This window comes from Vespula vulgaris, chromosome 10, assembly GCF_905475345.1.
Source record: "Vespula vulgaris chromosome 10, iyVesVulg1.1, whole genome shotgun sequence".
Lineage (NCBI taxonomy): Eukaryota > Metazoa > Arthropoda > Insecta > Hymenoptera > Vespidae > Vespula > Vespula vulgaris.
Genome location: NC_066595.1, coordinates 5,021,837 through 5,047,181, shown reverse-complemented (window position 1 = coordinate 5,047,181; position 25,345 = coordinate 5,021,837). Strand labels below are relative to the sequence as shown.

Sequence of the window (25,345 nt, the reverse complement as noted above, 5' to 3'; positions counted from 1 at the left end):
AAAATGTTAAGTATCGTTTTCTCTTATAATTTTCTTATTAATTTAGTTTTCAGAAAATAATGATCACATTTTATACGGATAGCTATATTTGGTGTAATTAGTTCACGATAGTTTTAAATGATAGTTTTAAAGTTACAGTTATATATTAAATAATTAGAAAAAACCATTTGGAATTTAGAAATTATCTTCTCGATTGGAAACTTTGAATCGAAAGAAATTATATTTTATGTGATCATCATATCTTTCATATAAGCAGTATAACATTTGAATAATTATAATAACTAAAGTTTTTTTAAAGAACAGATGCTCATGAAGAGATGCCTATGACCAAATAAAAAAGATGCATAGAAATAGAATAGGTTCAATAACATAATTTTATTAGGATAATAAAATAAATTGGAATCTAAATGAATATATTATATTCAAGGAAACATTATTAATAAAAACGCCAACGAATAACGAATTGTTTAAAACTTGTTCTCATTAATTTTCTCAATATATCGTTATACATAATAAATACGTTAATTATCTCGACAAATCAATTTATACGTATAGTTTATGTAAGAAAAATCCGAAATATTTTATGGATTTTATTACTTTATTACGTATTTGCAGCTGTGAAGCGTTACCTTAAAATATTTTATACGCGCGTCATTTGAAATTGGTAACATCTAGAAATAATATTAATTCGAATAAAATTCGTAAAAAAAAATAGAGTCATGAAAATTTTAATGCTAAAAATAAGAGAATATTATACTATAAGTATAAAGTTCAGAAAAATCAATAGATTTTAAATAAATTATAGATATAAATAAAGAAGAAAATTCTTTTTCAGTAAACATGAACAAGCATAGGTAAACGTTGATATAGTATAAGGTAATACGTTGATGATTTTTGGCGGGCAAATAGTTGGTTATTACGGCGCTTGGTCGCACGAGGGCGGTAGTAGTAACGTAACAACCATAGAGAGCGTGCTCATTCGTCCGTACGCCGTCCTACCGTACGGACGAGTCAGGATAATGGTTCGTTCGCGTTACGTTGGTTTGGCACCGTTGTCGCTGCCGTTGCCGCTGCCGTTGCCGTTGCCGTTGCCGCTCTTCGTGACAAACTTGACGGTCCTCGCGGTATGTGCGTGTGCGCTTCGTCGCTAGCTTCAAGATGGCCTACCGCTACTGGTTAACACTGCGCGCCACGGTGTAATCTTCATCAAATTTCCAGTGTCCGCTGGTGTACGCTCATACGACGCTCTCTTTACAAACTCTTGCAAAAGATAAATAGACTAACGAGAAAAAGAGGGATAAAGAGAAGAAGAAGGAGCGAAGGGGAAAGGAGGAAAAAGAAGCGTGAGGAAGCTCGATCTCTTGGACGAATTGTGTGTCCGGAAATGTGACGAGTCAATGCGAAACCGGTAAGCCGTATTTCATTTTCCTTTCAATTTTATTATTTTTCAGTTATAAATGTTTTTCTATTCTTTTTTTTTTCTAACGTTATTACATATATTTGTCGTTTCAACTTTGCAATCAACCTGCGTAGTTAACCACCCGATATCTTAAAAAAGAAAACGAGACGAGTTAGTGAGTCAGTGAGACGAAGATAGTGTGTACGAACAGAAAGATAGAGTCGTTGTCCGAAAAGGACGCGAGTAAAAGCGTAACGTACGTTAGAAAACCTCTTTTTTCTTTTTCTTTTTCTTTTTTTTTATTATTATTTTATTTATTCCTTCTTGAGGCGTTTTTATCGTGCAATTAAAATTTTCAAAAATAATAAAATACAAATGATAGAATAATAAATAAGTCGATGAAAAAGATGATCAATCACTCGTACGAAGCTTAAAGTTTTACGATATTATTACAACGGTGTATTTCTTTGTCTGTCTCTCTCTCTCTCTCTCTCTCTCTCTGTCTGTCTGTCTGTCTCTGTTTTTCTTTCTCTCTCTATCTGATTCTCTGTCTGTCTGTCTATCTATCTATCTATCTATCTATCTATGTGTCGTCGGACGCGTTCGCTAACCTTGTCTTTTAGTTTGCGAGGATGTTACGTATAGTAGCGAATAAGAAAATAGGCCGAGTAGTTTCTTGATCCAGTGAATATACTCGTTTCAATTCTTTCTAGATAAATAGTTGTGAAAATTTTTGCCGGCATCTAAACGAGACGTATAAATTGCTTTTATTTATTTTTTTCTTTTTTTCTTTTTCGAAGTGTCCAAAGTGTATCATTTTTTTGTTGAAGTTAGATAAACATGTTTTTCGTTGGCGATAGCAGTAAAGAAACATTGCTTTTTTTACAACGACAAGAAACTCAAAGAATTTACGATTTGGGAATTTTATTTCGAAACAATCCTACGGATCTGAAACGAACCGTGTATTTTCAATGAACGATTATTTATTATACAATGTCCATTATTCTCTATATATGTATATCCTTTTTCTTTGTATGTATATACTCGACATGAAATTATCAAAGCTTATCGATCGAACTATATGTGCTTATGTGTGTGTGTATATTTAATTATACATGTTTTATATTATATTTTCAATATCTTTGTAGCATGATTATAAGCCTTTTCAATTATGATTGAGATTAATATCAGATTTAAAAAATCATAAGATACTTTAATTGTATCTTATTTAATATATACAATTTTTTTCTTACGTTAAATAATCATTTACGTAGTTTAAGATCTAAAAATGTTTTCATAAAGTTTTCATAAAATGAAATTCCTTTCTTATATTCATCGTCGATATATACATATATATATGTACATTGTTAGAAATCAAATGACCTATCGAAGTTCAACAAACGGTCAAAGGTCGCGCGGGAAAAAAGGACTGGCCGATCGCAAAACGACATTTTTAAAAATATGAACTTGGATTTTTTTCTTCTCAACTATACCGAGGGTTATGATTCACGAAATTGTGTGCGTGTATATGTATGTATGTATATCAAATATCAGTCATATTTCACTTACGTCGTGAAAATCAAGTGAATTATCCATCATTTGTGAATGTTTCGTCGTGATATATACTTTAGTAAAATGATAAGCTCAAAGTATTTTTATTATTTTTTTGTTCATAGTCATCGGAATATACTAGATTTCTTGCTGAAAAAATTAAACTTACCTATCGAATTTACATTTACAATATGTATATTTATTCAATAGAACGAACTTCATTGCGTAAGTATGATGGAAAAAAAGGAAGAGAAAAAAAAAGATAAATTCGGTTTAGAACTTCACAAACTTTTTTAAATATCAAGATAAATGTAATCAATATAGAAACGAGGAAAATTTCATGGAAAGTTTTTATCAATTACTGTACGATGAGATTAGCGTGATTAAACGATGATCGACATCAATTACACATCATATTAACTGGATACCTCGATAAAACGTAATCGTAATTGCATTAAGATCTATAATCTGGATCGTTACTTCGTGGATTGATTTCATTATCTTTCGACTTCTCTTTTCATCGTCTTTTCATCGAGAACCGCGGTTCATTTGGACGAAAATATAAATTGTTACGGTTTTTCGGATTCCGTCGTTTGGCTCCAGGGAATTCATTTTTATCTACTAACTAACTAGTAACGGTGATGTGGTGCACAGCGCCGTGATCGTATAGTGTGCTAATGTCACGTAGGTGTGTATATGTGTGTGTGTGTGATATTAAATGATTTTGTGTGTGTGTATAAATGTGAGTTCCTGCGGTAAGGCTGAGGGTAAAAGGGAAAAGAGACGAAGAAAGAGAGTAGGGATGTCGTGATGACGAACGAAGAGAAAGAGAATGAGAAAGAAAGAAAGAAAGAAAAGGTGGGTGGCAAGGGACGAAGAAAGAAAAGAAAACAAAGCAAACGCAGCCGTCGAGGCAACAATGGTACATCGACCCGCCAAAACTTCTACCGATGCAGAGAGAACACGCGCCTCGTCGTCGTCGTTATGTCGTTGTGTTGTGTCGTGTCGTGTCGTGCCGTGTCGTCCTTGCTTAAAACAATTGAACGTGTTTTAATCACTCACTTTCTCTCACACTCTCTTTCTCTTTCTTCCTCATTCCTCCTCCATCCTCCGTTACTGTTGCAAGCCCGCTTCTAATATTGATCGTTTATATCGTTGGTTCGATCGATTTTTACTTCTTTTAATTTAAAAACATCGAAAATTCCCATCGAGATGGCGGCTAAGCTATGTATGCAATTAAATAACATGGTTACTACTCTACTCGAATTCGAGTTTGAGAATAATCGAGTCTATAGAAAGTTATTCGATGTATTTTTTTTTTTTTTTTTTTTCCCCGAAAGAGAAAGAGGAAGAGAGAAATGGGGAGGGAGCGGCGCGGTGGAACAGAGGATTGGCATTTTACTATCTCTATCATCTTCATTCATCGAATAGCGATGATTTATGGATAAGTTTTGATGCGAATAGTTTTAGATTTTCAACGAAGTTGCGTTTACGAGTTCGAGTCACACGATGGTCATTTTAAGCGGGAAACTCTGCTGTACCCTTTTCCCTCGTAATTCATCATTTCCAATAACATGCAAAATGATCTAGATTTTTTATCGATCACTAAACACACACTCGTAGAAAGTATATCAATTTTAATTGTTAATTGTATTTTATATATATATATATATATATATATATATATATATATATATATATAAACGAAATTGGATATTTAGAAAAAAGAACGATCAATCGAATCGATTGTTCAATTAAATTTACCTTATGAAAAAATTTCAACTCGTTTCACTTTATCATCGAGATCTTGATTCGTTGAATATTATTATTATTATTACGTATTAGTTTTGTTCTTTCTTTTTTTTGAATTTTTAGAAATAATAACAGCAAAACAATAATAAAAAAAAGAAAACATATATGGTCGATGAGTAAAGAAGATGTATGAAAAGAAAATCGATTGTGATCATTGATCCAACGAAAAAGGTGTTGGATCGAATGATACAGGGTGGTTTCTCGGGGTGGTTTCTATAGTCGAATTCTAAAGCAAGTCCTTCAGATATCTAGAGGAGAGAAAGAGAGAGAGAGAGAGAGAAAGCAAGCTCTCTTTTTCGCAATCCGGGTTCGTTCTTGTACGCACGGGGTAGGACTGAGAAAGTGCGCTCCAGGATAGATGGAAGGAAGGAAGATCGGGTGCCGTGGTTACCCTGGCAACCGGCATTGATCCCTCCCCTCTTGTTCTACCATCCTTTCACTCCTCTCCTCTAGTCTCTTCCTCCCTCTCTCTCGCTTTCTCTCTCTCTCTCTCTCTCTCTCTCTCTCTCTCTCCACTGTCTCTTTTTTCTCTCTAGTTCTCTACCACCCTCTCTTTTTCTTCCTCTCCCCACCCTCACATTTCTCCTACATAGTCTGATACACACCTATACAACATACCGATTCTTTTTTCTCGCTCGATCTCCTTACACTACGCTACTCGACTTTTCGGTCTCCTTTTCGTTTTCTCTCCCACCCATCCTATCTCTCCCCTTTTCTCTTTTTCTTTCTCTCTTTTTCTTCCTCTTTCGTTTCCTTCTTTCTCTCCTCTTTTTCTTTTTCTTTTTCTTTTCTCCTCTCTCTCTTTTTCTTCTTCTCTCGCTTCCTTCTTTTTTCCTTTCTTTTTTCTTTTTCTTTTCTTCCCTCTCTCATTCTCTCTATTTTTCTCTTTTTCTCTCTCTCTTTTTTTACCGTTCTTCCTTTCCACATCCCTCGTCTCTTTGGAGCATCTCTTTCTTTCCTTCGACGCGACGGATTTCGATCATCGTTCGCCATATTTCGTTTCCTTCATGACGTCCAATGAGATCGAGAACGAAGGGAAGTCAGATGTTTGATGGTAGATGTACAAGAGTGAGATAGTAATGAACGAAATGAAATGTTTAAAAAAACGAAGAAAAAAGACGAATAGCTTAACTTAAATTCGGTTTATCGATTTGTTTATTTTCATCATTAGTGGGAACACGATATATGTAGATGCATACGTAAATGTTTAATGTCGATCTAGATATCTTTTTCTTACGATTGATATATACATCGTCTTATCCCTCTCTCTCTCTTTCTCTCTCTTGATAAACTATATTTTCAATATTTTTTGAATACCATGTCAATGAACTGTCGATCTACGAACGAATCTTCATTTATCCTTATCCGTTTCATTTGATTTCTCGACGTTTAACGCCAAGGGTTGAGTAATTCTGTGGTCGAGAGTTTACCTTCTCGCGGTTACAACGGATCATCGTATATAATCGCACTATACATTCAACAGCTTCCATGAAGAAATTCTTTAGTGAAATTTTTTTTTCTTTCTTTTTCTATTCCTTTTTTTTTTTTTAATTTTATATTCTTATGAACATACTTTTATTTTCTTGTAAACGATTTTACCGATTAAATTTGATTGTCTGAATTCGTTGTGTAATCGATTCTCATGCAACATTTTCGACAGCATCCATTTTGTTTTACTCGGTTATTTATTTATTTATTTATTTGTCTGTTTATTTATCTTCTTTTTTTATCTACCTAAGTTTTGCTAGAGAATAATTTTCTTTTATTTTCTTTAAAGGAGGGATCAAGCTTACGTAGAGAAAGAGACTCTTTTGGGGTCGATGATGCGTGTCCGGTGAAAGCACGCGTGATGGGATATACTTCGGTGATAGGAGAAAAAGAGGAAGAAAAAGAAAAAGGTTGGGAGAGTACTCCATTCTGTGGATTATTATCCGTCTCTTCTCAGTCCGACTACTCTTTGGAATTAAGAGTGGTCAGTTACGCGATGTCATCGTACTATACATTCGATTCGATCTTTCTCCCTTCTTTCAGGCTGCCACGTCAAATCTCGGACTTTATCTTCTTCTTCTTCTTCGTATAGTCAAATTTTCTTCTTTAATTTTTTTTTATTTTTCCTTTTTTTTATGAATTACTCTTTTTTACTTTCATTACTTTTCTTCTCGTTCGTTATACGTTATTATTCTAAATTATAATTGTACTCAAATTATCAAAGATTTTCGCGTGACGTTAGTAATGTTTACAAGGGTAAAAAAATCGTTCGAGGGATGCCTTTTACTTTGTCCTCGTTGTTTCTAAAATTGATGCGATTTCGACATCCTTCTCTCTTCCTTCTCCCCTTTTCTCTTTCTCTTTCTCTCTCTCTCTCTCGCACGTTTCTAACAATGCTCGTTGTGAAACTTACAACGCTCGGCCAACCGAACAATCTCAGAATCATTTTGCAACCAACTCGACGTTCTTACTCCATGCGAGTTTACGTTCGTTCATTCGTTCGTTCGTTCGTTCGTTCGTTCCACTTGCATTCTATCTTACCACTCTGACGTTGAGATACTTTTATATTCTGTTAAAAGCTACCAGCCTTAATGGACTTTCTTTGATATTGTCTTCGAGGGAATGTCGAATATTCTTTATCGATATAAAGATTGATCGTATTAAATATTTAAGTAACTTTTCGTATGAATAAATGCTTTATTTATACGTTGTAACCCAACATATATTTACACAAATACGTTAATATTAACTTCGATATATTTACAAGTTCTACGAATGAACGATGGGGAATGAAAAATATCGAGTTGCTCTACGAGAGATCAGTCGCGTACACGATCGACGCTTGTAGATTTACAAAATGTGGGTCAGTCCGTTCTCTTTGAATTGGGGTTTGCACATCGCGTTCATATAGATAGGTGTATATATATATATATATATATATATATATATATATATATATATATTTATTTATTTATTTATTTATTTTGTTTAAAAGCAAAGTGCATTTTTTTTGTGATTTCGTGGCGTAATAAAAAGTAGTATAATCATAATTATGTATCTTATCGTTGATTCTTTTCTTTTAAAAAGGAGAAGAGAAACAAAGTGTTCTTTACGACAGTGTTGAAGTATCGTTATAGTTTAACGCGGAATTAGATTTATAGGAGAACTTTTGTTGTTATCGTAGTTACTGTTAAACCATAGAACATGCATCACAGTTTGCTTACAGCGTTTTACCATGGAAAGTGGCGTAAAGTTACTTGCACGCTATACATTATCGCGACTCAGTGTTTCCTGATAATTAAGTAATAAAAGCATTAAAACACATAAGATAGAACTTCTCTCTCTCTCTCTCTCTCTATATATATATATATATATATATATATATATATATATATAATTTTATTTTTTTTTAATTTCTTGAAAGAGATTTTCTCTAAGTTATTCATAGTGTATTAGATTTGCATAAAACGAAGAAGTTTATGTTATTGACAATTGAAATATAAATGATTCGCACAAATGGAATTTAATTACAAACGATAATGCATCGAGAGAAGTGAAGATTGAGAGGTGAGGTGAGGTGAGGTGAGGTGAGGTGAGGTGAGGAGAGGAGAGGAGAGGAGAGGAGAGAGAGAGAGATCGAAGATGTTTGTAACGAACTAGATGGAGAATTTTCATTTGTTTTATACGTCGCTCCAAGCCGTAGTACTACTTCGTTGTGACGTCAGGCTTACCGCGGCTATTCTTGGTCCAAAGACATCCAGGATGTTTCATTCGGTCATATTCAAGACGCAGAGATAGATCTTAACGCGAGAGACGCAGAGATGATGATTATCCATTACTAGTTTTGAACTATTCTCTAAACATTTCTTTCATCTTTTTTTCCTCTTTCTGTTTCTTTTGCGATTTAAAAATGTTTTAATATCTTCGAAGTTCTCTTCGTATTCCATATTCTTTGATATTAAGAAAACATGAAAGAAAAGAAAAGGAAGATTTAGTGAACACGACAAGTGTATTAGACGTCGACACTAGTTCGCCATACCACGATGGGGATAGAGAACGAGAGAAAAGACAGGCAGACAGAGAAAGAGAGAGAGAGAGAGAGGACATGTACGATTATGACCATGGAAGTACGAAGCTTCGCTGACCCCACTACATAGATATGATCCCGTTAACGTACAACTTCTTCGTTTTCTCTTCTGTCTCCACAGGTTATCGCGTCTTCGGCTTATTATTGTCAGCTTTTTTCTTTTTCCTCTCCTCACTTCACATCTCTACAAATCTATATAATGTATATTTTTTTAATTTTCACTTTAAAATCCGAATCTGGTCGGTAAAGAGATATATCCCATGGAAAATATTAAAAATATGCAATATCTTTTCAATTAAGATAATAGCAGTAATGGTAGTAGTAGGAGTAATATAACAACAACAACGTTGAGTTTTAATAGTGTTTTGGAGAAAACAAAAAATAACAACTATGAAGTTTTCTTCTTAGCGATTTCCGAGTACCTTGTGTTTATCTTCTTTTCTTTTTCTCTTTCTTCCCAGTCTGGCGAGCACATCTGCACTCTCTCACATTGGTCAGTGCGCGCTTATGTTCATATATATATATATATATATATATACATACCTACGTATCTACATACATACACACGTATATACATTTATACGTGTGTAATATGCACGCCTACCAGATCACATATCTGCTAAATGCTCGCTATCTATCTGTATATGTGTTACAGCTTGTATATACGTACATATATATACATATAGGTGTTATATAGTGTAGGTGTAGACTACATCAAGAGAAACCGATGGTCTCGTCTATTGAACCGAGGATAATGAGTACCAGCTGTATTGTCCACCTCCCACCCTTACCCTCACCCCCTCCACTACTCCTCTTCTAAACCCTTAGCATATACTCACTCGTGTACGTTCGATGTATAGTCGCGTCTGCGCCTATGTGTCGAGAACGATCATATTTGTGTATTGTATTTGTGTGAAAAGTAGTTTCCCATTAAAGTGTGTGTGTATATATATATATCATGTTCTACACGATATGTGTATATTAGTATCGAAAGTAATATCGATTGCTTTGGTCCTCCCACTATGTGAAGGAAGAGCAGGAGGTTGTTGCGTTTGCCAACACTTTAAAGTGCGAACACAATCGAATATTTTTACAAACTTTGATCAAAGTTTACAGAATTCCTATCAAAATCAAAATATTACCTTATAAATTCTCGATGAAGTTCATTTTTGCAACCTCGATATAACTAATATGTTTTTTATTTTTCTTTTTTTTTTTTTTATACGTTCTACTTCCATATAACTTGGGACTTTTTGTTAAATTAGTACACTCACGAATGTATGTATGTATCCTGCACGAGTTCGTTCACATGTTAAATCATCGTACATTTATTTTTGGAATTAAAGAATTCTTTTATTATAAACTCGAAATATATCATACTTATATAAAATTAGAGAGTGTCGTCTTTGCGTTGTTTCAAGACAAAGCCAATAATAAATAAAGTTGATATATTTCTCTCTCTCTTTATTTTTTAAGTAGAACCACAAAGAGTTTCCACTTCTTTACTTATCATTTTGATTTTAATATCAATTTTCTTTATTATTATTATAATCATTCATCGAAATGTATACGCTATAATTAGAAATACTATGCTGACGATTTGAAATTATAAAAAAAAGAAGAAAGTATATTAGAAAGGGTCGTAAGCACGTGGAAACTTTCTGACACAATTGAATTGAATGATCAGTTAATTAATGAATGATAATATAGAAAGAACGTATATTTTTTTATAATCGAAAATGTACGTCATTCGTACTGACGTATTATACATCCACATTCGTTATCTTCCCACGTCTCCTTTTTACCTCACTCGTGATTTTTTCGTCATCCTTTTATTTTTTCTCTGTCTCGTTTTTTCGTGACCATCTGCGGAACGTACCACCATTGACGTTAGTACATCCCACGTATGCAGGTGTCGTTAGAATGCCGATAATACGCGTAAGTTGGGCTCGAAAAAAAGTATCGTTAATCCTCGTACATAAAATTTAATCAACGCACGAGGATTTATACTTAATACGTTCAAAAATTGTTAAACGCGATAAAGATTCTTATATATTTATTTTCTTCGACAAAATGAATAGATGCTGATATGATAATTATATCTTTATGGGAAATGTGTAAGTTAAAAAAAAAAGTCTAAGTATATTTTAAAGATTACTGGATTGAACTTGATGAAGTTTAATATATACAAGATTTCGATATAAGATAAATATTCGTACGTAAAATTAGGTCGAGCCGAGTCGAGCCGAGCCGGTAACATCGTCCTCCAAACGAAGAAGGGAGGGAAACCGAGGTGGATTATTACGGCACTGACGGTGTGGTACCATGGACCTCGTCGTTCATGGTATGTATGCACGTGAACTGGCTATAGTGCTACAGTGCTGCGGTGGGATCGATTCGACCGGAGGTGTAAGCCCTACCTCGATTTACAAGCTTCGATATATACCCCCGTAGCGCTTCTCTCGATTTTCTCTCTCTCTTTCCTCTCTCTTTTTCTCTGTCTTTTGCACTCTCACTAAATATTCCTATCATTTTTCCTTCCTATCTTCCTTTTTCTCTAAATAATACCTTTATTTTATTCTTCCTTTCTCATATTCTCACATCTCTTGGTAAAAAGAAAACATCTTTTTTCCTTCCGACTGACGTTTATACAGAAATTGAACATTATCTTACGTGGTAATTACAAAAAGAATGAAATTTATCTTTGTTATATCATGGTATTTTTTTTCTTTCTTTTTCTTTTTCTTTTTTTTTTTTAAATATACCTTATTTTATATACTTATCGTCATTTACCTATCGTAAATAAATCTTTTCACATTATCATATTCGTTGATACAATGATTTATCGAAAATTCAAAATTGTATCACGTTACAACATGTACTTAGAACAAAAATGGAAGTTATTACAGCTTCATCTTCTTATTTTCTCTCATGGAAGAAAAAATATTATCATCATTTAGATAATAAATCTTCAGACATTCTCGTATTCGCTGACAATGGTTTATCGAAAATTCAAAATAGTATTATATCACGTTTCACTGAGAAGAAGTAAAAGAAATTTATTTATGTTAATCCTTTCGTTATATTCTCTCAAAGAAGAAATAGAAAGAAAGAAAATTATTATCGCTATTTACCTTTATCGAATATAAATCGAGAGGCTCTCTTGAGGCGAGCTTTAAAATTGTACATACTCATCTGGGAATACCACGTTCGTTTTCCTCGTGGGTGTATTTCTGTAAACGAACGGTGACGGAGTCGTTTGGCGGCGCCGGTGTCGTCGGCGTCGGCGTCGGCGTCGGCGTCGGCTTCGCCGGTGCGCATCTATTGAAAACATAAATGCATGACAATAATGTGCAGCCTGCAGTATGCGCGTATCCACGTTTCACGGAACGTCTGTATATCTGTATTCGTGCACTTTCAGTCAGTTAATCTTATGCCATGCAATATTATTAAAATAGGACATTATAGTGAAATTAACGATCAACGAGATATTAAATTTTCAATTATTAACTATAATTTATTCCTTCAAGATTTAAAAGTAATGGTACAGAAAATATTTCTACTCTGTTACTATTGCGAGAGTTATTTTGATGATTGTAAAATCGTATACTTTATATAGTATAGTATAATTATATCTAATTTGTATACATATGTCTTATTTATTTAAAAAATGCTTGAAATGACTTCTTTCAAAGATGAAAAAAGGGAAAACTCAAAATTTGATTAAAGTTACACGTGTGTGTGTGTATTATGTATATATATATATATATTTAACCCTTTGCATTCAAATATTGAGCATAGTTCGACATTTTTTCGAATGATAACAAATTTTTTTTGCATTTTATATTTTCATTAAGATAAATTATGTGAAATAAAATATGTATAAAAAAAATAAAGAGTGCAAAGGGTTAAAAAAAGAATATATTAAATATTTATTTACATTATCCTTACTAAACAAATATCCTTGAATTTGGTTTTATCTTTATGGTAGAAAGATGAAATGGTAGGGTTAATGGTAGAGGTTCGAAGAAGGAGAGGAGGAGAGAGACGTTCGGAGAGCAGCACATTCCACGACTTCCAAGGAAGCCTGTGAGGAAAGGAGTCTGCGTATTATTATAGTAATTCTTTCCCTCGCTCTTATTATTCCAAGACGACGCGGATGACGATATATATATATATATATATATATATATATATATATATATATATGCGTGTATATGTGTGTGTATGCATACATATAACTTCTCTTTGCATATCTCGTTTTTTCGCTCGAGTAGTTTCTACATATACCTAGATATATTAGCATAGACGATTAGAGGTATAGATTAAATTTTAAAGAAAATTATTTCGATATATCTATCTCAACGAATTAGATGTAATGGAGTGGTTCGAATTTTTTTTCTAATGCATTAGTATAATTTAACACAAGAATAAGATCTATGTTAAATAATGAATGCATTTAATTTTCTTCCTTAGTAATGGTAAGTTTTAAATTATTGAAGAACATGTTTCGATAAAAATAGATAGCGATCGATATGAATACGCAACGGCTAGGGATTCTCGAATCCATCGATACGGTCCTAGGTTGCGCGTACAGTGAGCCGAGAGTTTGTAGTAGTATGTTTGCGCGATATAAGCGCATGGTGCACTATAGCGATCCATTATAGTGGAGCTATACTATACCATATAGCCGTAGCAGCCTGCGCAGACGGAATATGGGAAAGCTTTGCTAGTAGAAAAGACGAAAGAGGAAGAGAGAAAGAGAGAAGAACGAGAAGGGTTGAGAAGGGAGAGGGGGAGAGAGAGAGAAGCGCGTCTAGGGCCTTTTCCAGAAGGTAGAAAGCACGACGAAGCAATATCGCACCGTCTGCCAGTGTCGTAAAACCCCTTTGATCTCTCTCTCTCTCTCTCTCCCTCTCCTCTTTTCCCTCTCTTCTCTCTCTTGCTCGGTTTTTTATTATTATTATTTTTTTCTATCTCATCCTTGTTACATGCAATTTTTTACCTCCCAACGCATTTTCCTTTCATTTTTGCACTGCTTAATTCTGGGGAAAAAAAAGAAAAAGAATAACATAAAAAATTCAAATACGTGTTGGCACAGTTGTTCCACGTATTTTTTTTTTCCATATATATATTTTTTTCTTTATCCATTTTTTTCTATTTTTAATATCATGATTCTCGTAATCGTAAGACTTTGTTGAGTTTAAAAAAGTACAATAACGTACTTTTTGTAGAATTATCGAAGATGTTATCGAGGATAGTTTTCTTCGAGGACCAAAGGAACGTAGCTAAAAGGATGCAAGATTCGCGGTGCAACAATAATTACGGGCAGCAGCAGTCACCGTGCGGAGTTGCGCAAGCGCTACGTTCTTTTCGTCCGTCGAACTGTTTGTGAGAGAATAGTATTTGGTGTGTGTGTATACGTGCGCGTGCGCACGTGTATGGGTGTATATGTGTAGATACCTCAAAGAGAAAGAAAAATATAGACATGGGAACGGGGTAAAGAGGAGGGGCGAAGAGAGGAGAGGAGAGAAGAGAAGAGAAAGAAAGCAAAGAGGGTCGTTCGAAAAGAGTACGGTGAAAAAAAGAAGAGACTCGTTGGCGATTCCGCGCCAATTCCGTAGGCAGCCCCATCTATGTAACTTTCTTTTCCTGAATCTCTCGGTATGAGTTTCGTGAAAGTATTACCGTTTAGTAATGATGAATTTGTAATGATGGTTTTTCTTTCTTCAATCGAAACGATCATTTTTTTCGTTTGTAATTTTCATTAGAATGTTTGTTTTTTTTTATCACTTTTCATTATATTCAGCAAATAGAACTTTTATATCATTAGTTCGATATTAATTTTGTGCTTCATTCGAAGGTATACCTATCGAAAGATTTATTAAATTAACTCATTAAATGTGAAATCTAGAACGTGCTATACTGTAATATTGGGATGTTGGAATGTTTTCTTTAATTACAATCGGGTTTATTTTTTTCTTCTTTTTTTTTTCATCACTTGTTTTTTATATATAATTTAATCTACACTTCCGAGTTATAAATCTTCGGACTGACCTTTCAGTATGTTAATAACCAACGAATGAATTTCAAATTACAAGAAGAATCGATTAAAAAAGCTTTGCGTACTTTCTCTTACGATTATTGATTGAGAACCACTGCTTACGGAACGAAGCCTGCTACATACACAAGCGCGCGCGCACACATATTTAGAAACGCGTCGCGATACATCCGTATGGTTTTGCGATGTTCTCTCACTGACGTCGTACGATCTTGGCCGAACATTTACGAATATAGACGAATGGAGGTTGATTTAAATAATGACTTATTTAATTGCGATAAGTGACAGAATATGAACGAGAACGTCACGAGACTTGGTTCTGTTTGGTAGTTGCAGAAAATATTCTCTGATTGTGATATATATATATATATATATATATATATATATATATATATTTATTTATTTGTTAAATATATGATGAGAAGAACAATACACAGAAAGACATATTTTATATTAAATAAAAAAGTACATTGTTTAGATCCACGCTCGTGAAAACTTATGTTTGTAATTTCAATTTGCTTTCCAATTATCTACGAAGTGCAGTTACGTGTAAAAACGCACGAGTAAGATACGTTACATCGTTTGATAGTGGAAATTAAGTAAGTTTTTTTACGTTAGTTTTTAATCAGGTTTTCTTAAGGAAAAAAGAAGATATATATATATATATATATATATACACACACCTATACTTGGAAAAGAATCCTATGAGGAAGAAATCCTTTATCGTGCGATCGAATGAACGGCATGTTCGAAATTTCGAAGTCCGAGCACCACTGTTTTTTTTTTTATTTTTTTAAATGAAACCAGCGCATGCGCATACGAAGTTCTTGGACGGAAAATACGCGTGTACTCTTTGGTAGCGCGACGGAGAGAAGCGAGCTTGTGTCGTCGTCGTCGTCCTCGTCGTCGTCCTCGTCGTCGTCGTCGTGTCGAGCAAACGAACATAGCCGAACATTGCCGAGCATCGAGCAGTAACATCATCGACGAGCCGTCGAGGCACCACAGCTCACTTTGCTCCGAGCTGTCGAACGCGACGGGCGTAAAAATCCTAATCGCGTTGCGCTTCTATATTTTCTTTATTTCTAATTCTCGCAGACTTTCGCTTCCCATCTAATAACAATCGTCTATCATTTTTCTCGCATATTTCTTTCGCTATATATAAATACGCTCGCGATACGTTATCATCATCGTCATCGTCACCGTCATCATCATCATCATCATCATCTCCTCCTTCATCGGATCTTTTCACATATAATATTTCTATCTCGTGTAGAAGAAATCACGCATTATTTCATATCATTCTACATCGACGATATTATTTTTCTCGTTTTAAAGTTTCACGATCGATCGTTCTTTTCCTTTTTTTAATTTTTTTTTTTTTTTGGTTACATCTCAAATAGATTCCTCACGTTCATTCATTCGTTCTTTTCGATCGATTTTCCTTCCAGAACTCTCAATCATAAAATACACAGAGAGACAAGGCCACTTTGATAGAGAAGCTTATTCTTGTGATAGCTTCAGTATCCTTCTTCCTGTATCTCTTTATCTGTCTATTTATCAACCTTTTTCTCTTTATCAATCTCTCTCTTTTTCATTCTCTCTTTCTCTCTCTCTCTCTCTCTCTCTCTCTCTTTCTCACACACACACACACTCATGTCGTTAAAATCTCAAGTTTGGTCGTTCTCGCTCGGAAACGTCGATCGGACGACAGATCTGAAGGACGATTGTGGTCGCGATCAGAATGGAAATGGCTGAAGCTACGAAGCACTTTCTAAAATTGCGTGATATAGGATTCGATCGTGATCAGAGTTACTGCTCAAATTCTGATAATTGGAGACGCACGAAACTAGACGAACGTTACGAAATATGGGAAAGTAAAGGGGCAAGAAGATAAAGAATATAGATGAGGAAAGTAGAAGGAAAGGAAAATATAAGGAAATAGAAAAAAGGGGAAGGAAATAAGGGATGGTAGGATAAGCACAACGGGCAGCAGCCATTTACACCTGGCTCGAGTTCCTCGGAGGTATATAAGGGACACAAGGTGCGCATGGTAACCAAAGGCAGGCAGACAGAAACCTTCCCCTCCCCCTTTCCTCTCTTCCTTCTCCTCCCAAGCCAGCTTTGAATCAATAATCTCCGGTCACGATTATATATAAGCTTTCTTCCTCTTTCTCTCTTTTTTCTCTCTCATTTTTCTCCTTCTTTTTTCTCTCTCTCTCTCTCTCCTCTCTTCCCTTTTCTTTTCTTTCTTTTTATCTATCTTTCTGTCTGTGCATCGAATCGCGAAAATATCGGATATAATACTTATGATTAAAAATTGCGATGAGATATGAAGGAACTATACAAGAGGCAGAGACGCAACATAAAAGTGCGCGCGCGAGAGCGAGCGAGCGAGCGAGCGAGAGAGAGAGAGAGAGAGAGAGAGAGAGAGAGAGGTGTTCTTTTTCTCTGTCTCTCTCACGTGTGGAAATTGATTTTCCTCCGCCGTATCCTCCTGGCCTTGTTCGAGCGGTGCGCCAGTATCAGCGCCGCGAATTATTGATCTCGCTATATCCTCTTCTCTCTTCTACTCCAACATTTATGGGATTTTCGAGGAAAAGAAAAGAAAAGAAGAGAATAGAAAAGAAAAAGAAAGAATAGGAAAAGGAAAAGAAAAAAGCACAAGGAGATACGATAATCGACGATCGAACATTATAGCGTGATAAAGAAAAAGGAGATAGTTGTTAGATATATCCTTGGATATTTTTATTTCTCTCTCTCTCTCTCTCTCTCTCTCTCTCTCTCTCTCTCTCTCTGTCTCTGTCTCTGTCTCTGTCTCTGTCTCTGTCTCTGTCTCTGTCTCTGTCTCTGTCTCTCAGAAATTTCTATCAGCACGTTAAAAGGATCATTATTTATTAATTCGTTTTTGTTCTTCCTTCTTTCTTTTTTTTCTTTAAAATAAAGGATGTCTTCGATCAAAGCCTGGAACGTCACGGGTCCGCCAAGCCGGCCGGTGGTTCGAGCATGATCGAGAAGACGGATTGTGATCCCGTGGATTGTGAGATGGAGGTCGCGCGGGAGATCCAAGGAGGCCTAGTAGAAGCAACGCGTACGATTACGGAGAAGCAAGAGAAGGCAACTTATGAAAAGAACGAAGATGGTACAACAACATCATCATCAACAACAACAACAACAACTTGCAGCGAATCGAGCTGCTGCATTCTTTTGGACAAATTCGTTCCCGAATGTTTTCGAGAAGAAGAAGAACGTATGCAGGTCGATGAGAATGTCGAGACCGAATCGAAGACGACCGTTGACGACTTTTCGGGTTCTTCGTCATCGTCATCGCCATCGCCATTGTCCTCGCCATCATCTTCGTCTTCTTCGTCGATGTCAAGAAAGAGACCAGCCGGTAGCGACTTTCTGTCGATCGATTCAGATGCCAAGAGAATCGGCGTGGAGATGTCTGAGGAAGAAACGAATCAATTGAAAAACGACGTCAAAAGACTTTCGCCCGTTGAGATAAGCCTTCGAGAACGTACACTAGGTGAGATCTCATTGACTCCGGAATCACGGTTGTTTTGCGAAGACGTCAACAACGTCACGTCGGAGAATTTATCATCGCCCAATGTTTCTCGAATGATACGTCATAGGCAAACTATGATTAATGATTTGGTCGATCCTAATGAAGATAGTACGCAGACACGATCAAAGTCTAAGATCTATAAAACGGACGAGACGATTGAAAACGACGAATGTACTGGAAGCGTCGAAATCACGGAGAACGTCGAATGTAAATTGCATAAGGATAGCACGGACGACGGCGTTGATAATGACGATAATGATGATGATAATGGTGATGATGATAATGGTAATGATGATGAAAATTCCTGTTGCTCAACGTCGTTCCGTGAGAATGACATTCTCCCTTGTGAAGACGGAGTCGTTGACGATTCCAAAGCCGATACGTCCGTCGTCATGAAGTCGGAGAAAGAAGAAGGTACAGATTCTCTGCGTCATTTGGTTGTCATGCTGAATCGTGTGGACGAAGAGATCAAAGATAAGTCGGATCTTAAGGAATGCAAAAACAATGTTCTTAGTGCGATGAGACCGAGAAAGATTCCTCGAGAAGACGGCGGTACAACTACGAAGGACGATGTATACGAAACGATGCTAAAGACTAATTTGTCGCCTCGTAAACTGATCGTAGTGCTAAATCGTATAGACGTGAAGGAAGGTGCTAAAAAGGAGAAAGGAAATGTTGACCGATGCGTTGATAGCAATATAGTCGAATCTACGGCAGATTGTCGAACAAAAATTGATAGTACGATGCAAAAAATATCTACTCGTTCGTCTTCCGTGCAAAAGCTTTTAGACATGAACAATATTGTAAGTTCAAAGGATGGATACACGGAAGAAAGTAACAGAAACGATTCGCTTTTACTCGATAGTTATCCGGTCGTATTGTCTGGTATAGAGAAGGAAAATAGCGTTGACGATGTAAGCAATTTGCGGCAAGCCGAGTTAAACGAGGAAGTCGAAATCGTAGGTTCGGAAACGCAAAGGGCACTCTCCCCGACAGTGTCCATTGTGGCTAAGTATGATGATCCAATTTCGTTGGACTCGAATGGAATAGCTTTCGATGAAGCCACACGTTATTCGATAAGAAATAAAACGAAAATGATCACCGAGGAGGAGGAGGAGGAGGAGGAGGAGGAGGAGGAGGAAGAGGAGGAGGAGGAGGAAGAGGAAGAGGAGGAGGATGATGAGCTCGGTGAGGAGGAAGAGTTACGAGTTGAGAAAAATGTTGCGAGGAGAAGCAGCGTGTTACAGAAATTAAATAAAGAAGAAGTGTCTAGCGGTGGGGCGATAGTGATCAAGAAACTCGAAGAGGAGGAGGAAGTCGTTCTGGCGACGTCGTCGACTATGCCGAACGAAGATGACGATCATTTGCGAAATCTTGACTCGTCTGATTTGGATTCGTCCGAGACAACAACACCAGGTTCACCTGGAGAAGCGCTGGAAGCTTCTGTCGATGTCCAAGAAGTGATTGATACCGAAACAGAAACCGAGACTGGTTCCGACAGTTCCGAGATGCCAACGTCCATTGTTCGTATTCGCGGCACTAGTTGCGAAGGAGAAGACATCGCCGATGCAGCGAATAATTGCCCCGAGAATGAGACTCTCTGTTGCGACGAGATAGCGTCCGAGATGATAACCAGGCTCGAGCCAGAAAAACCAGAACCTTTCACCGAGGATTCCGCAGAGAGTTTAGCGTTGACGACTGGTGCAAGAGACGAGGTTAGATCCGACGGGAGCGATTCTGGTCTTGGAAGCGAAATACCTGGAGATCCTGGACCAGCACCAGCTCCGGAGAGCGATTCCGAGACGTCTTTTCTTGACAGAATACCGGATGATATTCTTTCCGACAAGGAAAAAGGTGAGAGACTCCTCTTGGTCCTTCATATTATCTTGCACGATACGAACGAATACTTTTCAATTTTATCTTATCAGTTCGCGAAATCCGCTTATCTTGGTTGATCGACAAGGTCGTCGTCGTCGTCGTCGTCGTCGTCGCCGTCGTCGTCGTCGTCGCCCTCGTCTTTTATCCAGCACGATCGATCCATTTCACTGTTATCTATATTTACTAGCATTGATCGTTTCCACTTCCGACGAATCGAGTTCCATGGAGACTTTTTTACGAAAAAAAAAGAAAAAACGCATGACTTTAAAAGAAGATCGTATCATTTCGTTTAACGATAATCATAATACCTTTCAAGCTCCAACGTAACAAGGATCAACATTTCCCCGCATTTTGTACCTATCGAATCGTGTGTAATATCAACCAGCATCTAACTGTGCTCACCATCCGGCAGAATGGGAGAAAAGAGTATCGATAAGTCTCGCATCGAACACACCAACACGACGTTTTCTAACGATAATCATTTTCTTCTCTTTAGCTGTGAACCAACTAGAGGAGAGTTTTGTACCGGAAACGAGTGTCCCTGGGGCATCGCAGGCTACGTTAGCGACGTTCCGAAATCCTCCGAAAAGCAATCTTAAACGTAGACTGACTGATTGTATGGAAGGAGAACCGAGCCCTAAAAGAAGCAATACTACCGAGGAGCCTATGAAGAAGAAACGAAACATCCATTTTGATGCCGTTACTGTTTATTATTTTCCTCGAGCGCAAGGTTTCACTTGTGTTCCTTCGCAAGTAATGGCAATTCCTTAATTTCATTCGTTAATTATAAATCGAAGATACTTCGCATCCTAAAATCTGTTTGATCTTTTTCTTTCAGGGTGGTAGTACTCTAGGCATGAGCGCGACTCATACGCACGCCGAAAGGTTTTCTCTTTCCGAACATGCGGCCGAGCAAAGGAGATTGCATCGGGCTAGATTGGCGCAGCTACGTTCAGAACGTGCAGCAAATTGCGCGACGGAAGCTGCTTCGAGTTCGGAAGATCCGAGCGACGATACCGATGAAGAACCCAGCGACAACGAGGAGCTCGACATCGATAGTTATTATTTTCTACAGCCTGTACCAACGTGGCAGAGACGAGCGCTTCTTCGTGCGGCCGGTGTACGTAGGATAGATGCCGTTGAGAAGGACGAATGTCGAGATATCCGCGCGAGTCGAGAACACTGCGGCTGTGGATGCAAGGGATACTGCGATCCGGAGAGTTGTCCTTGTAGCAGAGCGAACGTCAAGTGCCAGGTATATGTTTATTTATATGGACATGGTGAATGCATTATTATAAAAGTGCTCATTCCCGAAGAAATCAGACAAAATAATTAACTTCCTCTTTTTTCTTTGTCTTCGATTTTTCTAATTTGTTTCTACTCGCGTGTACTTTAGGTCGATCGCGCCGGTTTCCCCTGCGGTTGTACCCGAGATGGTTGTGCCAACAGCTCCGGTAGGATAGAATTTAACCCGGTACGAGTGCGAACACACTTCATACACACGTTGATGCGGCTCGAGTTAGAGAAGAAGCAACGCGATGAAGAAGGAACTGATCACGAGGGCACCGACAATCAGAATAATAAAAGCGGACCATTGCGAGATATCAATTTGGGCTCCCTAATAGACAATTCTAATACGGAAGCGTGTATAACTGGTGGTGGTTTTACAACGTTACATTATGAAAATCATGATGCCGGCAATGGTAGTTCGAATTGTCAACCAGAAGTACCTGGTACGCGAGAAGATAGTTTAGATCTTTATGCTATAAGAGACGATTGTTATCCGAACGAAGACACGGTCGATGGTACGCAAGGTGGCCAAAGAAAATTGCATCCCGAATTTAGTCAAGCTTTTCAAACATTTTCGGGCCAAACAGCAGGTGCAAATATGAATTTTCAACAGACCGCTTATCAGGATTATCAGGCTTATACAAATCTTCCTTCCACGTCTAGGGTTCAATTTCAGCCGCAATTTCAACCAGTGCCCGGAAGCTCAGGTTTCTCGCATTACGCGGTCTATGGGCAAGATGGCACATCTGTGCAGGACAGTTGCCAGGTACATCCTGGGCAACATTCTTCCAATTACGAGGCTAGCTTCGCGCAAGACGAATCGACCGGATCGCAATATACAAATTTGAATTCTGTGCAGCCGATGAACGGTGGAGTTCAGCAGATAGGTAAGCTAGAACCGTTCTCGGAATTGCTATCCGGTAGGTATTCGTATTATGGCGAGATAGAGCCGCAAGCGCATGGTACTTATCATGGAAACGCAAATAAAGAAGGAGAAAAGGATCAAACTACGAACGAGCAACAATCGGAAAGTACGGAGGAATGCGATGAAAATTTTGGAGAGATCATTAAAAAATCTATGGTGGAGACGGTATCCGCTTAGATTGAATCGTCTTGGTTAATACGACGAGTAATGGTGGGTGTCGTCCAACGGCGATACGATGATGCACGTCCTTGTCTCGTATGTTGCGACATTTGCATCTTGATGAATATATATATATATATATATATATATATATATATATATATATATATAATTGTCAAGAGTTTAATAATCCGTCGATGAGTTTCGATTCAATCGAAGAAACTTTCTCGATAGAGAGGAAGAAGGATGTTGGAACTTTGATAGTTCCGTTACTTCTGTGCGATTAGATAAATCCGATTTTATTGTTGTTCGTGATTTTTCGAAAGAACGATATTCTTTCGTTAAGAATCACTGGCGATGTACGATGAGTCCCATGGATATCGTTAGAAAAAATATTGCGGCTACATATGCGTCCGCCCGGGATGGAAATCTTGGAACGTCCTTCTTGAATAGTTTATATCGAAACCTCCCTCACTCACACCACCTTACCTCGCACTCAACCCCTGGAGCTTCTTCGAAGTCGAGAGAATGATAGACACATCGGAAGAAGTATGATGTCGAAGAACGCTAAGAGAAAATCGGGGGTCGTGCGAATTCGCCGAAGGATTATTCAAAACGAAGGTCTCCGTCGAAAATCTTTGTGGAGGGCAGACTCCTTTGAAAAAAAAAAAAAAATAAATAAATAAAGATAATAATGAAAGAAGAAAAAAAAAGAAATGAGAAAGATAAAAAAAGAAAGAAAGAATGAAAGAAAGAAAGGAAGGAAGGAAGAAAAAAGGAAGGAAAGAAAAAAAACAGGAACGAAAAACAAATATATATGTATATATATATATGAAGAAAATGGCGGGTATGCTACCAAAGTGACAGTAGGTAATCAACGTGGTTGTGACCAAGAAACAACATGGGATCAGCTTAGAAATGCGGTTTATAATAACTAGCGTTATAAAAATACTTGTAAACACGTAGCTCAGAACGGATCGTATGTCTCTTTTTAAAAGGGATACTTTCGATTATATAAGAAAAAAATGCAAAGTGACGAATAGATGAATAATTTTTTGTTTGTTTGTTTGTTTGTTTGTTTGTTCATTCGTTTGTTATATTTCTCGATCGTATTAAAGAAAACACAAATTGGACTTTACCAATTTATAAAAATGATATGAAAAATATGCGCGTATACGCATCCTCGGTTACACACGAATAATACGACACGTGAGCGATTGTGATATACTCGTGCGTATGATGCAGTTTTGCGCACACACAAAGGTCATAGGTTATAAGAAATATATTATCGCGGAACTTTTATATATGGGATCGAAAGAGATCGCATTTGAAAAATGGTCTTTTCGATCGTCGATTTACACCTGTTCTTCGGTAATAGAAGATATATACATCTTTCTTGTACCGTGTCCACGTTTATTAAACGAAAAGCACAAATGTTTGGAAATAATACGAACGGCCATTTATAATAATAACGTCGAGAAGAAAGAGCGCATGGTGCTGACGTAAAACGACACGCGCATGTCGTTTGCAAAAAGTTAAGCGTTAACATTTAAACTCTAATCGAATTTTGTTCTCTCGTCGTACCTCATTTGAAATTGCAATTTTCTTTTGTTTTGCGCCTCATATTTATAAAAAAAAAAAAAGAAAGAAAAAAATTCTCATGGAGAACGAAGGCCTTAGAATACAATGTTACTCCTCCGACAAATATGAAACGATTTCATGGTTAAAACGTTAAACAAAAAAAAAAAAAAAACAGAACAAAAAAGAAAAGAAAAAAGAAAATGCAATGAAACTCTTGCTATATTATACATTGTCCTTTTCTTCTCTTTTTTTTTCATTTTTTTTTTCTTTTTTCTTTTTCTTTTTTTCTTGCGGCACATGTCACATGTATTCTTAATCACCCAGTAGATTTTCTGACACAGACCTTTTCAGCATCCCGGGACGTTGATCGCTAATACCCACAATTAATTCAAATAATTCTACGTAAGAAAACAATGATATATGAGGATTAGTATTAAATTTATACATACTTATTGTGTGGACGTGTCAACTCCCAAACTCCTTCTATTAAGAATTTTCCTTTATTCCTATCCTCACTCTTTATATGTTTTTTCTCATTGATCGGTGCCTAAACGATTAATATAATTCGTGTATTTTGCACGAGCGTTTTTAAAAAAAAGAAAATGAAAAAGAAAAAAGTCCGTCATTGAAAAAGACGTGTATTTATAAAGAAGGAGAAGCGAGAAACGTCGTCGTTTATACGCGTTATGTGGGATGTGACACTTCCGTATGGCATATAAATATACATATAAGCACGTATGTAAGTAACTTTTAGATTATTTGAGTAAAAGAAAAAAGGCATACATAGTTGATAGCGTTTTATTAAATGTTGTGAAAAAGTCTCTCGTCTCTCGTCTAACGTATTGTCTATTTGTGTACGCGTCTATATCATTCCCATTCCTCGTGTTCTCTCTCTCTCTCTCTCTCTCTCTCTCTCTCTCTCTCTATCTCTATCTCTATCTGTCTGTCTTTCTCTTTTTCTTACCTTTTATATAAATATCATATCATCGTCAAAATGCATGTTCAACGCTTTATCTAAACGTTATTTAAAGAAAATTATAGGATCGTTA

The 25,345-nt window shown here is 36.7% G+C and overlaps 1 protein-coding gene and 1 long non-coding RNA gene across 7 annotated transcripts; one reads left to right on the top strand and one right to left on the bottom strand.

Annotated features, from left to right (window-relative positions):
• The first annotated feature begins 884 nt into the window (after positions 1-884).
• Positions 885-25,117, top strand: LOC127067000 (FK506-binding protein 5). Of its 6 annotated transcripts, none has more exons than XM_051001411.1 (7): positions 885-1,408; positions 11,067-11,181; positions 17,842-20,317; positions 20,838-21,094; positions 21,180-21,596; positions 21,738-22,221; positions 22,295-22,624. In XM_051001411.1, the coding sequence occupies exons 2-7, from the start codon at positions 11,179-11,181 to the stop codon at positions 22,477-22,479; spliced, it is 3,822 nt and encodes a 1,273-aa protein (XP_050857368.1). In that variant the 5' UTR covers positions 885-1,408; positions 11,067-11,178; the 3' UTR covers positions 22,480-22,624. The 6 variants fall into 6 exon arrangements, with proteins under 6 accessions (XP_050857368.1, XP_050857364.1, XP_050857363.1 ...); XM_051001407.1 differs by having other exon boundaries at positions 887-1,124; positions 1,219-1,408; positions 21,738-25,117; XM_051001406.1 differs by having other exon boundaries at positions 887-1,408; positions 21,738-25,117.
• On the bottom strand, positions 11,737-15,711 carry LOC127067008 (uncharacterized). The gene is made up of 3 exons (XR_007782531.1): positions 15,582-15,711; positions 11,972-12,158; positions 11,737-11,875 (listed from the first exon to the last, which is right to left on the bottom strand). It is a non-coding gene; the product is annotated as an uncharacterized LOC127067008 (long non-coding RNA).
• Positions 25,118-25,345: the final 228 nt, after the last annotated feature.